Source organism: Mus pahari, chromosome 11, assembly GCF_900095145.1.
Source record: "Mus pahari chromosome 11, PAHARI_EIJ_v1.1, whole genome shotgun sequence".
Lineage (NCBI taxonomy): Eukaryota > Metazoa > Chordata > Mammalia > Rodentia > Muridae > Mus > Mus pahari.
Genome location: NC_034600.1, coordinates 34,440,954 through 34,456,982, shown reverse-complemented (window position 1 = coordinate 34,456,982; position 16,029 = coordinate 34,440,954). Strand labels below are relative to the sequence as shown.

The following is a 16,029-nucleotide window of genomic DNA, read 5'->3' as shown; positions in this document are numbered from 1 at the left end:
CTTTAATCCCAGCACTTGGGAGGCAGAGGCAGGTGGATTTCTGAGTTCGAGGCCAGCCTGGTGTACAAAGTGAGTTCCAGAACAGCCAGGGCTACACAGAGAAACCCTGTCTCGAAAAACCAAAACCAAAACAAAACAAAACAAAAAAAACCAACCAAACAAAAACAAACAAAAAAAGAAGATGGCCATTAAGAAATGTCCAGCGCTCAGCTTTTGAGCGGTTGCCCTGGTTGATCAGGCTTGGGGTGGTGTGAGTTAATAAATCATCCCTATTTAACTGAGTTTGGTATTTGTGTGCTTTATGGGGGCAACTCCGGGGCCCCAATATGTTTTTATATTGTGGGCCCAGAGGAATGGACTTGAACCGCGAACTTTGGATATAACTGCTGCTCTGGTTGAAAACGATTGCGCCGTATTAAGGGGCAAGTTGCATGTAGACCCGTTTGTGTCTTTACCTGTCTTTGTCTAAAAGTATAGATGTTAGGGCCCGCTAATGAATAAATTGCATGTCATAAATTCATAAATTGACAACAAAGCCTTCCATTCACTCATTTACCCTTAACCTCCATAGTTGGTGTGAAAATTTCCAAGAATTCTCATAATCAGGGTGCCTGCCAATTTTATTTATTTATTTATTTATTTATTTATTTATTTATTTATTTATTTATTTATTTATTTATTTATTTATTGGTTTTTTTCGAGACAGGGTTTCTCTGTATAGCCGTGGCTGTCCTGGAACTCACTTTGTAGACCAGGCTGGCTTGAACTCAGAAATCTGCCTGCCTCTGCCTCCCGAGTGCTGGGATTAAAGGCGTGCGCCACCACCGCCCGGCACAGCCTGTATTTTAATAACGAAGCTTGATCAGGTATTTATGTATAATGTCCAGATATCATTGTCCCTTTACCACTGCAGCCCAGGCCTCTGGGTTCCTCCGCCTGATTCGGAGAAAGAGCCGGGCTGCTTAACTGACAGAAGCATCGAGAAGTGATGGAGTTCGTAGGCACCACCTCCGCAACCCTCACTAGCAGCAGCCCGTACACCTCTCTGAAGACCTAGTGACGCCTAGCAACAGTCCCGGCGACCTGACCCTAGGGCCTCGGCGGCCACGACCCGCGGGGGGGAGCCGCCGCGTTGCCAGGGCGACGCTTCCGGCCGGCGCGCGCAACCCCCGGAGCAGGAGAGTCGCGCGATGAGCGGCTAGACGTGCCCGGGCGGGCGCGGAGACCTCGCTGCCGGGAGCGCGCTCGCGGCCGCGCGCCTCCGCTTCCCAGGCTCCGTCGCTGACGCGTCGTGGACGTTGGGGAGCGGGAAGGCAGCAGGCAGCGAGGCCGGGATGAACAGCGGCGGCGGCTTCGGCTTGGGCTTAGGCTTCGGCCTCTTCCCTACGACGGTGATTCAGGTGACGAACCTCTCGTCGGCGGTGACCAGCGAGCAGATGCGGACGCTCTTTTCCTTCCTAGGCGAAATCGAGGAGCTGCGGCTCTACCCCCCAGAGTGAGTGCGGGAGCCCGGCGGGGGGAGGGGCGCGCCGCCATCGAGACCTCGGGCGCCGAGGGAGGCGCGGGGCGAGCGCGGCCGGCACGTGACCGCGCGCCTCCCTCGGCGGCCATGTTTGATGAGGGCACTCGCCCGGCCGCGGGGCCTCTCGGCGGTGGGGTTTTGTTGAGTGAGCTCCACGCGGGGTTCCTGCGAAGGACGTAGGGGGTGCCTTCCTCTCTCTCTCGAGCCTCCGGGACTGTGGTTGATGCCCGGTCTTGGAGTGGGGTGCCCCGGGCCTTCTGTTTCCCCCCCAACTTAAGATGGCCGCAGGTGGGCCGGCGGCATCCTCATGGCAAATGCCTATAACGTTTTTCCCCCCCCCCCCACTGGGAGGGAGAATCGTGGAGAACGCCAGCCACGCCAACGCCCCGACCTCTAGGTCTTAGTGTCAGGCTGCCCGCGCTGCCGAGGGAGCGAGCGGATGACAACATGGAATCGGAGCTGGTTTTTTTGTTCTCCGGGGTGATCTTAGATATTGACCATCGTTTTGGTTTCTCTAACCGAGCCCATATTCACGATCTTAAGGATCACGTCAGTCTTTACTTTTGGCAACAGCCTGAATTTTTCTTCTCCAAGAAGGTCACGCAGGCTCAGACGTTTCAAAAAAAAAGTACAAATCGGCGCAGAGTTATCACTACTGTGTACACGCGTTTAAAATCCAGCGCTTAATTGGCATTGATAAATCGACATTGCTTCCTAGGCAGTGACTTGAAGTGGTAAATTTCCCTTATGCAGTATTAACTAATCGGATGACTCGTAATGGTTTTGCCGTTCGTAACATTCTCACACTCATAAACTTTAAGAAAATACTAAGGGTCACAGTATTTTGTTCTTTGTGCTAAAATTATTTGAAGGAAAAGTTGCCCACGATTTTTTGGGAAAAGATTTTGGCTTATTTCATAGTTATGCACACAGAACAATATATCTCTCTACTCTGTAAGTAGCAGAGCTGCTACAAATTGATTTGATGCTAATTCCTTTATTCTTGGAAGTATTTCATGCATTCAAAAAAGTTGAAATAAAACAGTGAATGCCCATCAGTATTCTTTTCACTTGGTACAGATTATTAAATTTTCATTTATTCTAGCTGGACGGGGTGCCATGCATCTTAATCCCAGCACTCTAGAAGGCAGAGCCGGGGATCTCTTGAGTTCAGGCCCACCCTAGTGGCCAGTGCTCTCTGGGTGAAGAGAAACTGTCTCAAAAAATAAAACAAAAGATAAGAAAAAAGGAAGAAAATTCAATGTTTTAATAGTGCTTCCCTCCCCCTTTTATCTAGTATATGTTGGGAGAATACCATGATACTTAGTTATCTCCAGTCTAGAACAGGCCCCTTCCTCACTTAAAAATCTTTAATGATGTTGACATTTTGTGATGTAGGTTAGTAGAATGACATATAGTCTGAGATTCAAGCAATATATTTTCGACAAGAATCCTGCATAAGTGCATGAGCATAAGGTTTGATGTAACCATGACACTAATGTTTGTAGTATCTCTTAACATTTAAAGATGCTTTCAGCCATCAGCTTACGTACTCGGGTTCGTAGGAGGGAGAACTGTATCAAGCCAGTCAGTAAAATACTCTGCCCATGAACTCTTGTAAATTAACTTTGGGGCAGTAGAGGGTCTGAAGAAATATATTACAGAATGTTCTTCACTCCCAATGGAATGCCGTTTGTATGAGGGTAACACACTGCCAGATATTAACTGGCATTTGGGAAGATGCATCTTAAAGAGCCTCCCTTGTCTTCTTCAGGGCTGGTCTTCAATAAATCCAATTTCCTCCCTGCATGAAAAAAATGTTATTTTGGGGTTTAAAGAGCAAAGGGGCAAAAAGCTCTGCTGTTTAAAAATAGAGTCAGTATGTCACAATTATTCCTTTGGCAAAGTTGTTGCCAGACAAAAACTTAACTCTTATCTAGTTTTCATAAGTTTAGGAGTAGAGCCTCATTCTGATTTTGTAGTGATACTGATAAACTTTATGAGCAGGTTTTCCTCCCCATAATGCAGTTATGCTAGCTGGTCCTTAAGGATATACTTGTGGTTTGGGGCTGAAGTATATAAAAATTCAGTCAATAGTACTTTTGTCAAAGATAATGATAGTTGTTCTAATTATCGTATAACCATTGCTTTGTGGTTACTATTTAGAAGTCGAACAGTTGTTTGATTTAAAATTAGAGATGCATTTCTTTAGTGAACCGTGAAAATAGGTCACATCAGGTGTCTTCCTTTTTTGCTCTCCACTTTATTTTTTGAGAGTCTTTCTCTGATCTGAAGCTCCAACAGACTGGCTTAGCTGGCTCACTCTGGGAATCCACCTGGAGTGCTGGTGTCCCAGCCACACACCACCACACCCTGCTTTTACGTGAGTGTCAGGATCCTACAGATGGGGAGGAGGGACTCATTTTAAATTTTAAACATTAAACATTAATGTAACCAGGCCAATAATATGGGTCCAGGCTGATAACAGGAGTTCAGTCCTAGAACCCACTCTGAAAGGAGAGAATTCAGTTGCTGAAAGTTGTCTTCTGACCTCCCTCTACAAGTACACCTGTGCATACACTTGCACAGATAATACAGAATATAAAAAAGGATGTGTGTAGACATTCATTGAAGATAGTAAGAATTATTTGACATTTTTTCCTGTTGCCAGATAATTATATATCCAGAATTACTGTCCAACTTTTTGCACAATAATTGAATTTAATAGTTCCTGAATACCTATTTATACAAATTGCTTTTTTCAGTAAACTTATCATTGTAATGTAATTTTTTATACAGAAAAATGAACATCATGGTGTGGAGATGAATGAATTCTTACAGCTTTAAACATAGTAGTGTAGCAAGCAACACAGGTGGGGAGTATCTGTACACTCCAAGCCTCCCTGTGCCTTCCTTCAGTTGACTAACCTCCCCAAGGGTAATTCTATTTTGATTTCTAACACCAGGGAGATTTTCACCTGTGCAGTTTTTCTTACTTGCTCTGGGGTCCTACTTTTCTGGTTTTTGAAGTTCCAAGAACCAAAGTAAAAGTCTGTTTACTTGAAGTCTAGTTACTTAAAGCAACTTAGTTAACTTTAAGAAATTACATATGTTGTATCTGTTATATTTTGTTGCCATAGCAAACACCTAAGCTCATCAGATGGAGTTCTTTGGCTCAGGATTTTAAAGGCTTCATAATGTGTTGGCTGGCTCTGATGGTTCAGCCTATGGCCAAGCAGAAATAAGGTAACAGTTAGGAAATAGACAGACCCCAGGAAGAAGCCGGGAACAAGATAAAAATCTCCTCTAAGGTACACACTGGTGCTGTGGCCTGCCCCACCTCCTACCAGTGCGTTCAGCTGGATAACCTCAGAAACAACAGAAGCTGGGGAACAAGCTTTCAACATACCCCGCCTTCCTGGGCTACTTAACTATAACAGCCATTCTTTATAGAATGGAGAACAAGAAAGTCTGTGATCTTAACATCATTCCACCAAACTCCTTTCATTAGCATGTTTTTTCTTCTGGTCCTCTATATGTGCCTATTATAATACAGTGTAATCAAAGGAGTCATACACTGTGATTATAAACTTTTTTAACTTAATCTGTAATAAGCACTTTTCATATTGCTGTGCTTTAAAGTAATATTTAGACATGTGCTGTGTTGAGTGTTTTTGAAATTCTGTCATATGTTGGTTATCTTTAAAACTTAATTACAAATAAATGTGTTTAAGCAAGATGCATTTGGAAATGTTGATCATCAGCAGTGATTGTAGGTCTGCAGGCTATGTCGGTGCTTCCTAAGAAAGACTTGGAGATTTGTGCCATCCAAAGTACCTTTGGAGTCCTTAGGTAAATGCTGTATTAGTCAATAATTGCATACGTAAAACTATTTGTCCATGTGTTGGTCTATGTCATTTTGATAGATCTCCTGAAGCAGGTGTTCTCAGCTGGGGGCCGCAACCTCTTTGGGGATCAAATGACCCTTTCACAGAGACCACCTAAGACCATTGGAAAACACAGATATTTACATTAAGATTCAAACAGCAAAATTACAGTTACCAAGTAGCAACAAAAATAATTTTATGGTTGAGGGTCACCACAATATGAGGGACTGTGTCAAAGGGCTGAAGCATCAGGAAGGGTGAGAGCCACTTTACATCTTTAGTCACATCTTTAGGTATATCTAGAAGTACTAATAAAATATTAGACATATTGGTAACTGCATTGGCATTTGTAAAGTTACATTGTAACATCATATTTCATGAAAAAATACTCAATTAGGACCCCAGAAATTTAACCTGTTTCTAGAGGTGGGTTTTGTTTGTTTGTTTTGTTTTTAAATGTCTCCACTTAAAACTCAGAAGTTTTATATTCTAAAATAAACTCTAGAACTTGATTCAATAAATGAGGTCAAAATCTACTATTTTTAGACAGTGCTTTTTTTTTTTTTTTTTTAAATTTAGTTTATTGAGACAGGGTTTCTCTAGACCAGGCTGGCTTTGAACTTACAGAGCTGCCTTTGTCTCCCAAAGGCTGGGATTTAAGGTGTGCATCACCTCGGTGCCAGGCAGACATCTGTTTTCTAACAGCAGCTTACCTTTAGATAAAACAAAAACAGTTGAAAAGTAAGACTGTGGTCATGAGTTTTGGTGGTCTGTGTGTGTAATCCCAGCTACCTGTAAACCTGAGAAAGGAGGCTCTGAAATTCAGTAAGCCTGTGCAACATAGGAGACCCTAGATCAAAGTTAGATTTTAAAGTGCTAGGGGCTAGAGCTGTGCTTCATAGTTAAGAGAATTTGTCTGGCATGTTTGAGGCCCTGAGAGTAGTGTCCCTAGTATCACAAACTAATCAAAAGTGGTGATAAAAATATTCTATTAGATAGTTCAGATATACTAGAAAGCATATGCTTTATAAGCATAACTAATTTATTAATAATACAGTTTTGAAACTTGGCAGTGGTGATGCATGCCTTTAATCTTAGTATTCAGGAGGCAGAGGCATGCAGATCTCTGTGTTCCAGGACAGCCAGGGATATACAGGGAAGCCCTATATTGAAAATAATATAATAATATCAAAATAATAATAATAAACATAAACTGTTTTGTTTTTGTTTTTCGAGACAAGGTTTCTCTGTGTAGCCCTGGCTGTTCTGTAACTCACTCTGTAGACCAGGTTGGCCTCAAACTCAGAAATCCACCTGCCTCTGCCTCCCAAGTGCTGGGATCAAAGGCGTGCGCAACCATGGCAAACATAAACTTTTGTTTGTCAGCATCTATATGAAGTCTATAATGTTCAATATAACTCTTCTCAAAGCTGAAATGTGTATCATGTTTACAAAATAATTGTGAAGTTGGGCTTGGTGGGAGATGAAGATTAAGAAAGTTGCTTAAAGGCCTGGGGTGCATGTAGTTCAGTGGCAGATGCCTGCCTAGCATGCACAAGTGTACCATACCACAAAATGAAAATTGCTGAACACTGTGAAATACTATATCAGTCGTCCTCAACCTGTGGGTTGCAATTTGGGGTCAAACAATTCTTTCACAGGTCACATAGGAGCAGAGAGAGTCCTCAATATGGTGTTGACACAGCTTTCTCTCTCTTTTTTTTTAATGTAGCCTGGAGAATAGTACCAACCATATTTAGTGTGGGTCTTCCCACTTCAGTTACTCTAATCTAGACAGTTCTCTAATAGAACCCTCTCTTTGGTGGTTATGGGTCTAGTCCATTTGACTAGCAATCTTAACCATTGCAGGCTGACAGTACAGCTGTAACTTTACTCATTCAGTGTTATTCTACATTGTTTTAAAGGTAGATTTGTTGTTATGTATGATGGATCACAGAGAACAATTTTAGTGGAAAAAGTGACAGGAGGGGCTGGAAAGGTTGCTCAGTGGTTAGAGTATGCGCACTACTGTTAGGTTCCCAGCACCCACTTTGGGCAACTCCTCATAACTCCAGTTCCAGGGGTCCTCATACCTTATTGGTCACTAGCATTCACATGTGTATATATCTACACTTAAAAATAAAGTCTTTCTTAAAATGTGACTTTGAAATTACTAGTTAAACAGTTACTCAGTGACTTAATGAAAAATAACATAGATAATGAGTTAAATAGACTAGAGTGTCTACTATTTTGCAAAATAAATTACATAATATTTTGTTTATAAACCCGTTTTGTTTTTGCTAGCCTGAAGCCATGCAAAAACCCCTTGTTTGGTTCCATATTATCTAATTATATGATTACTATGATTTTTCAGTGATTTTTTTTTTTTTGTTTTGGCTTGATGGCATTGAACCCAGGGCCTCCCATGCTACAGTAGCTATGGGTTTACCACGGTTTTAGTAATAGAAATGTTGGCGATCAGTTAGGGGTGAGAGAGGCTACAATTTGAAGTCTTGAGGATGGCAACTTCTGTAAAGGGATTTTCCCTGATAACATGTTGTAAAGGGCTGACTGACGTGTAGGCATCCCTAGGGTGACCTTTGTTTTTGTCAGTGTTAAATGACTAAAATTTGTTATTTCATGTGTTAGTCATATTTAGCAACAAAAATTATCTGTCTGATGATGAAAGAAAGAAATTTCAAATGAAAATTATAAAGCCATGCAAATGTTTATTAATCCATTTGTTTTCTTTTTATCTTGCAGCAATACACCTCTTGCTTTTTCCTCCAAAGTATGTTATATTAAGTTTCGTGACCCATCAAGTGTTGGTGTGGCCCAGCATCTAACTAACACGGTTTTTATTGACAGAGCTCTGATAGTAGTTCCTTGTGCAGAAGGTTGGTATCTTTTTTTTTTTTTTCTTATTGTTTTAATATGTCCTGTCTGTTACTATAGCCTTTAGCTTTCCTGGAAATTGGCCAGTACTCTATGTGTGAGTCTGTCTGTGCACACTCACATTGGTGTGTGTGTGAAAACAAGAATGAAATTTGAAGAAAAAAACACCTGTGGAAAATTATACTGAAGTGGTTAGTTTATTACTTACGGATATTTGAGATTTTGCAACTGAACATTTAGAAAATTTATCAAATATTTGCCTATTATAGTTGGCTTTGGCTTTTCTGTAGCCAGTTCACAGATTGTAAAAAAGAGCTTTATAGAATTTAAAAACTTAAGTTGGTATTGGTATAAAAAAATATTTTTAACTGTATATGTAAGCATATACTCATGAGGACAGAATTAAGAAATTTCCAAGTTATATATTTAGTCAAATTGGGGTTGTGATATTCTATATTCATTCAAAAAATACTCAGGTTGTTCTTTCAAATATCCTCTTAAGGTAGTTTCTCTCAATTGTTACAAGACTGTTATTTCATATTCAGTGTTATTTTTGTTATACACCTGAAACTCTTTTCTCCGATTGGCTTACTGGGAAGGGTAACTGGAAAGCAGTTTTTAAAGCCTCCATCAGAGAGTGAGATCAGAGATGGGAGCGAAGCCCAAAGCCTTCTGGTTACTTGTTAAATTTTACGTCTTGCCTTGCTATAAAAGCTAATTATTATTTAAAATTTTATGTTTTTCCAGAGACATTCATATATAATTGCTGTTGATTTTGACAGTTTTAATGTACAGTTAACTTAGAGTACTGACTGGCTTATATACATAATTTTTATTTTTTTATTTTTTTATTTTTTGCTAGATGATAGTAACTATTTTGTAGCATAAAAGTATGCTAGAAAAAATTTAATGGGGTTTTTAAATGTAATTTTAAAAACTTGTTGTAGTTACTAAGTTTACATTAAAATCATTAGTTTATCTGGACTTTGCTGCACTTTGGGAGTTTTATGCTTGTTTCAGAATGCCTGTTTTGGAATAGTAAGAGCATTATAAAATAAAGCTCCTCCCAGAATGGTAATTTTGAAATCCCAGAACAAGAAGTTCTGGTTTCTTTTTTCTCCCCCAGATGAATTCAACAGCATATTTCTTGTGTTTATGGGTTAGAGTAGACAGGGAAGATAAGCGTGGTGAAAAGTAAATGACTTGCCAGTATACTCTGGTCTGAAGAGCACAGTGAGCCCTGAGTTGGGGAGTAAGGTGAAAGAGGAAGAAGTTTTAATTCTACAAAGTTCCATGCTATGAAAGTGCACAGGGGGAAAAAAATCTTAAACTAGAAATAGCAGAAAAGTGTATAGTGTAGGCTTTTATCATTACTGATTTTGAAGGAAGAATTTTCAATTATTGTTGGAACCTTGCTGTAATCCCATACAATCAGAGAAACTGATTTGTAAGAAACTTTCAAGGTTATGGAATAATGGAGGCTTCATTTTAGTTTGTTTTACTTGGCTGATTAAAACAGTCAGCTATAACTTTAAGCAATTTTAATGCTACCATTTTTTGAGGAAACTTTACCATTTTTGGACATGCAAATCTAAAAATTTACTGCATTATTTAATCTGTACCTTAATAAAGTATCTTAAGGTACCTCAATAAGACACAATTTTTTTCATTGTTTTTCAAATATAGCTGATGATTTTTAGAGCTGCTGAGTCTGATTGTGCACTTCAGCAAAGAAGTAATGTATTGTTATATTAAACAAGCAGAAAAGAGCAGGGTGGGTGAAGCAGATGAAGCAGTCTGCAGTGCAGGAAGCTCTGAGAGCTGCACAGGGCTGTGGATGCATGCCCTGGACACTTGACTCTGCATGCTTCAGCACTGTGGTGTAAATGGGAAAGGCCCTAGAAAACATTTTACCAAAGTTTTCAGTTTCTTTCAGTTTGCTGGTTTTTAGTTCAGACAGTAATGTGAGAAGAGAGTGGGAAAGTGCTATTGAAAGCCATTAAGCAGGGACTGTTAATAAAATGTGCCGTTTTGAATAAAATATACCTTCATTATACTTGTATAAATATGACCTTCTTGTTGTTACGTGCATTTCAGATTTTTTCTTATAAATGTTAACATTTAGAAAAAGTAAGATCAATGTAACAGGTGTGAGCCTAATCGTCAGTCATAACTTTATGTCCACATTTTCTGGTAGATGGATTTTGACTATTAATTTGGTTTTGTATGTTTTCTCTATGTGATATTTGTGCATTATTAGATGACTAGACTGGCCAAGGCAGACCTGTTACACTTGCCTGAGTTAGGCATTGTTTGCCATGCCACTAAACCTGCCGCCAAGTGAAACCTTCATTGGGGAAATGAGATCGGAGTCTGAACCGCAGAAGATGGACGCCCTGTCTCTGTTTTTATTGTTTTGCTTTAATTTCATTTCTTTTTCTTTGTCCCTTTTTTTGTTTTGTTTTGTTTTGTTTTCGTTTTGTTAAATCTTTCACTTTTAACTTATGAACTGGTTTTCCAGTTCTTTGTGAATGGTATTCCATTAAGAGGTCGTAATATGTTGCAAATTTATGGGGAATGATTAACAGAGCTCAACCTTGAGATGAACCATACTGTCCTGCATTAAGTTAGAGTGCAGTGCTGTGAAGATTCTCAGGCCTTTTGCTTGGTCTTGTGGGTTACTGAGGTACATTTTGACCTTCAGACATTAAAACACTTATGAGAATCTTAGGAACATTTCCTGATGGGCTCAGTGCTTATTTTTTCCTCAAGTCTGCATCTCTCATAAAAAACAACTGATGCCTTATAATTTTTGTCCTTCCCTTAGAACTGTAGGCATATAAAGCCATCAAGGAAAATAAATGCATTTCTTTTACCGTCTGAAGGTAGGGAGGTCTTTGTCTTTATTACCTTGGTCTTATGAAGCCTTTTGTTGCTTCTGGGGAAATTGGAGAAAACTGTTCATTATTTATTTGCATGCATTTTTTTGTTTGTTTGCTTGAATTTTTTTTTTTGTTGAAAACTCTCTAGAAGTTACTAGCTTTTAAGTGGACTCTGAAGTGAAGACTCACAATAGTATGAGAGATGTCGGCCTCAGTTTTGAAGTGTAGTTTGGGGAAAATGCTAAATGCTTGCTTATTTGACACTTCTGTATTCCCCAGGGGAGCTTTAGAGGACACAGTTTACAGAGTTAGGGTTTAGAAATAGTACAATGGAACTTTTCTTAAGAGTATCTTTAATAGAATAAGACAAATAATATGAGCTTAAGTTACTGATTTTTAACAGTTTATTGTTATAAGGTAGGGAAAGTCTGATAGCCTACTAATATTTAAGACAGAACTGAGGCCTCACAGTACTAAGCAATGAGCTTGGTTCATGTTGAATACCTTATTGTCTTTAGTCTCTATACTGTATGGATAGCTGGGTCTGGTTATTGACAAATAATTTTAAATTTGGCACATTACTAGATTGCAACTCAGGTGAATAAATCAGGGTACTGAAGCATAGAGTGTATACCTGGGATGGCAGGCATTCATCAAAGGTGTTCAGGTTTTAAACCTTAAAAAAGAACTCTGTATGTCTAATAGATAAAACAAATGTGATAACTAATATAAATTATATATATATATATATATATATATATATATATATATATATATATGTAAATGTAGATGAGTAGTAATACTAGTAGTTCATTGTTATTTTATATCTTCAGAAAGGCTTACCTTGTTATTCTGCATGTTAGAAATTTGTTCTCCAGAATTTAAAAGTAATAACCACATTTTTAAAATTAGTTAAATTTAGATGCTGAAAAATTAGAAAGTATGCATTTGCCAAAGCCACTAAACTGTAATTCTGTTTTTTTTTCTATAGATAAGCTAAAACCATTATCTCAAGTTTTAAATTACAACTTGAATCCCATCTGTGCTTTGAGGTCTTCCAGGGGAGATTGTTTAGCTATTTATCTCTGTGCGTCTGGTTGTTGTAAATAGGATTTACCGCTGAAACAAGACATAGTGCTCTTGAAAAGTTACCACATAGATTTCAGCTTGTGTGATTTTTAAAAATGCAGTTTTAAGACACTCTTAATTAATTAATAGAAATGGTAATTTATATATGCGATCAAGTTTGAGAAATATACCCAATTCCCATTTTTGGCTAAGAAGATAGAAAAATATGAGTTTTAGTTTTTGTCAAATTGTTTTAAATTAAGAAACCAAATATGGCAGATCATGAACTTCAAGATAATTTTTTTTTAAGTTGCAGGCATATTTTCTTAAATGGTTTTACTATTACTATTATTAAATTATTTTACTATTACTCCTGTTAGAAAATTACAGGCTTCATAAGAAAAGCACTTGTAAGCATTAGTTATTGTTCTCAGATAAGTATACAAAACCTGCATCTAAAGTTAGTATTTTAAGGAGTTTCCTGAGACTAGGGAAGATTTTGTCGGTTCAGTCCCTAATTTTTTTTATGAATTGCCTAAGGCATCTTTGGGGTTGGAGTCTCTCTAGGTATTAGCTGGTGAGGTGCCTTATTGATGAATGGGTATGGACCTTTTTAAATTCAAGCTGATTACGTATTCAAGTTTTCTGTTCTGTTTATTTGAGATTGAGTGGAATCTTTTGGAGGGTTATTAGAATTGTTTGCTTCTCAAGTAGGTAGTTTCAGTAACAGGATAGAGACACTCATTATGGAGCAAATTTCAATTCGTACATATTTGTTTGTTTTTTTCTTTTTCTTTTTCTTTTCTTTTCTTTTTTTTTCTTTTTTTTTGACTAATTTGGTTATTTGCCATTTCTGGGGATTAAACTTTAAAAAATGTTCTTCTTTTCTGTATCTGATGTTCTGTGTGCTATTAGTGACGCAGCCAACACGAACGGTTGTCATGTGTAACACAACTTTCGATCACCGCGAAAACAGCGTCCTGGGAAAGCGTCCATGCTTGATATCGTTTGGTTCATGAACATTAAGTTTCCAGTACAGGTGACCCATAGCTCAAAGTGTTAAATAATTGTCTACATTATTCAGTTTTTAAACTAATGTTCCATTAATGAGATTGTTAGTCTTTGAAGTTTTGCTCACTTTTATTTTTCCTAATAGAGCAGGATAAAAGGAAAGCCTTATGTTCTTATTTATTTCTTTGTATGGATCTGATAGATAGATTCATTTATTATTATTATTTTTTAAGTGCAAGGGTAATTGTAAAATCATAGTGTAAAGTTGGTGTGGTGTTTCTGCTTTCCATAATGTTTGGAACTTGCCTCTGCAGGTAAAATCCCCGAAGAAGCCAAAGCCCTCTCCTTACTGGCGCCTGCTCCAACCATGACAAGCCTGGTACCTGGTGCAGGGTTGCTTCCCATCCCAACCTCCAGCCCTCTGACGGCAGTGAGTAGTGTAAGTCCTCTTGATGGTGTGAGACTGACCTGTGCGTAGATTGAGTAAGGAGTAAGACGTTTTTACTTGGTTTTGTTTGGTTTGCTGGCAGCCATTCAAAATTTATCCCACATCAGCTCAGTTGATGTTGCTTTGGGAATTATTCTGAAATAGCTGGGGTCTTGTTCACATTTGAAAATTCAAATAGGAAACTCAGTGCTTTAGATAACGGACTTGGAGGCCCAGTTTCCCTTCTTAGTTCGGGAGAAACATAAGGACTAAGTCCATTTTAAGGGAGATAAACTTTGGTAATGGAAAAAGCATTAAACAAGGTAAAATACAACAGAATCCTTACGTTTTTGCTGTGTAGAATTAAACAGTAATTAATATCTTCTGATTTCTCAGTAAAGGAAAGATATAACCATTACTGGGCTTTTGGCTTTTGTGTGAGAAAGATTCTGGTCACACTCCATTTAAAGGAGGGCCATTTGTCAGGTAAGGGCTGTGACTTGTTAACTTGCTAGTGTTTCATAGGGTGTGTGTAAACTTGATTGCGGTGGTCAGTTTGTCCTGATTGTAGAAGTGGCTTCTGAAACTGAGAATCTTGTACAGCATTCTACTGTAGCAGACCGTGGAGCAAGACAGTTTTTAGTTTAACTTCTGTGCTTGAGGAACTAATGCTGCTCAGTTTGACTGGACGAGAGTGAAGGGAGAGAGTGAGGGTTTAAGACTGGACGGGACACTGGCTTGGTAGTAGTTTTTTAGATCATAGAAAGGTATTTGAATTTTATTTTTAAGTTGATTAGAGACAACATGTCCTCACATGTTTTTAAAAAGATGAGACTGGCCACTATGACAAAAATAAGTGACAGTGGTTTTGTAAACTTGTTTTTTTTTTCATCTTTAGAAACTGCTGTTATTTAACAGTTGTTAAATCTTAGTCATTTACAATGTTTGTACATATTGTCAGTGATCACTTTTATGGAGTAGCACAAGTAGAAATGAAAATGATTGCATTTTTTTCCTTTAAAAACCTTTTGTTACTTCTGTCAAATGTAAAACATGTTTTAAAAATCTAAGAACTTCTGTCTCTTTAAATATAGTTTAAAATGAACATGTCTCCAAACATGTGTTCTGTAATGTTCTAGAAAGCTTATCTAATGGGGCCCAGAGATGGTTCTGCAGTTGAGAGGACTTACTGCTCTTGCCTCAGGCTTCTGGAACTCCACTTCTAGGGTTATCCCCATACCCTCTTTCAGTCTCTGCAGGCACTGGGTCTTTGTGGTATACACATAAACATAAAATTTTAGGAAAAGATGATTCTGTGGTTTTTGGGTCCCCCCCCCAATTTCCATTATCACATAAAAAATAGCTTACCATTCCAGATTTTTTTTGAACTTCTGTTTATTTCAGCTTTATTTTGTTGATGCTGATGCCTAGCATTACCAGGTCATTTAATTTCTCTATGACTCCTCCCTCCTTAGTCTTTTCTTAGTCAGGGTCTCATGGAGCCTAGGCTTCCTTTCAGCTCTGTACTGAGAAAAGAGCCTAGACCTGTTCTTGGCCCCTGCTTCTGATGTGTGGGGGTTACTGTTATTGTTTTTGTAATTTGTTCTTTAGATAGTTCCAAAAACAAAAACAAAAAAAAAAAAAAAAAAAAAAAAAACTTAGTGTGATGGAAATGGAGAAAAGTTTCATGTTTAGTTGGCCATGTATTCAGTGTTGATGAATCAACATATATTAACTGAGGGACCATCAGGCAGAAAGCTACATCAGAAAGTTGTGTACTGAATGCTCAATGGACAGGGATAGTGTCATGACAGGCTCCCAGGAACTCAACCTCCCTTCTCTCCAAGGCATTGGCCCAGTCTACAATAATGCTGTTTATGGAGATCACACAATATAACTATACTGAACATAGAAAAGTACTGCTCATTTTTAGTGTCACTTTAAAGGTAGGTAAATACCCAGGCAATTAAGGAAATGTTTGTTTTCTTAAAACAGATACATGTAGCTTAAAGCAAGGAGTCCCCTTCCTTCTTCCATTCATGCAGGGTTGACCTACTGGTTACAAGCCTAGCAACAGTGCTTTGGACACCAGTGGAAACTACCTTATAGCTTACCTTTGTTTTGTTTTGTAGCTTGGTGTTTCACTTAGCAGTTTGGGAGCTATCCCGGCAGCAGCCCTGGACCCAAATATTACAACACTTGGAGAGATCCCACAGCCGCCACTTATGGGAAATGTGGATCCTTCCAAAATTGATGAAATTAGGAGAACAGTTTATGTTGGAAATTTGAATTCACAGGTACCTAAGAAGAAACTGGGTGGTGGTAGCTGCTTATTTT

The 16,029-nt window shown here is 38.6% G+C and overlaps 1 protein-coding gene across 2 annotated transcripts in view; it reads left to right on the top strand.

The window, feature by feature from the left end:
- The first annotated feature begins 1,180 nt into the window (after positions 1 to 1,180).
- Srek1 (splicing regulatory glutamic acid and lysine rich protein 1) overlaps positions 1,181 to 16,029 on the top strand; it is a 32,696-nt gene continuing 17,847 nt past the window's right edge. The window contains exons 1-4 of one of the 2 annotated variants that reach the window (XM_021208466.1): positions 1,181 to 1,495; positions 8,173 to 8,306; positions 13,580 to 13,704; positions 15,825 to 15,989. In XM_021208466.1, the coding sequence (XP_021064125.1) occupies positions 1,335 to 1,495; positions 8,173 to 8,306; positions 13,580 to 13,704; positions 15,825 to 15,989 (585 nt within the window). In that variant the 5' untranslated portion in view covers positions 1,181 to 1,334. Of the gene's footprint in view, positions 1,496 to 8,172; positions 8,307 to 13,102; positions 13,294 to 13,579; positions 13,705 to 15,824; positions 15,990 to 16,029 lie in introns of those variants that run through there. The other variant, XM_029543919.1, reaches the window with a different exon arrangement.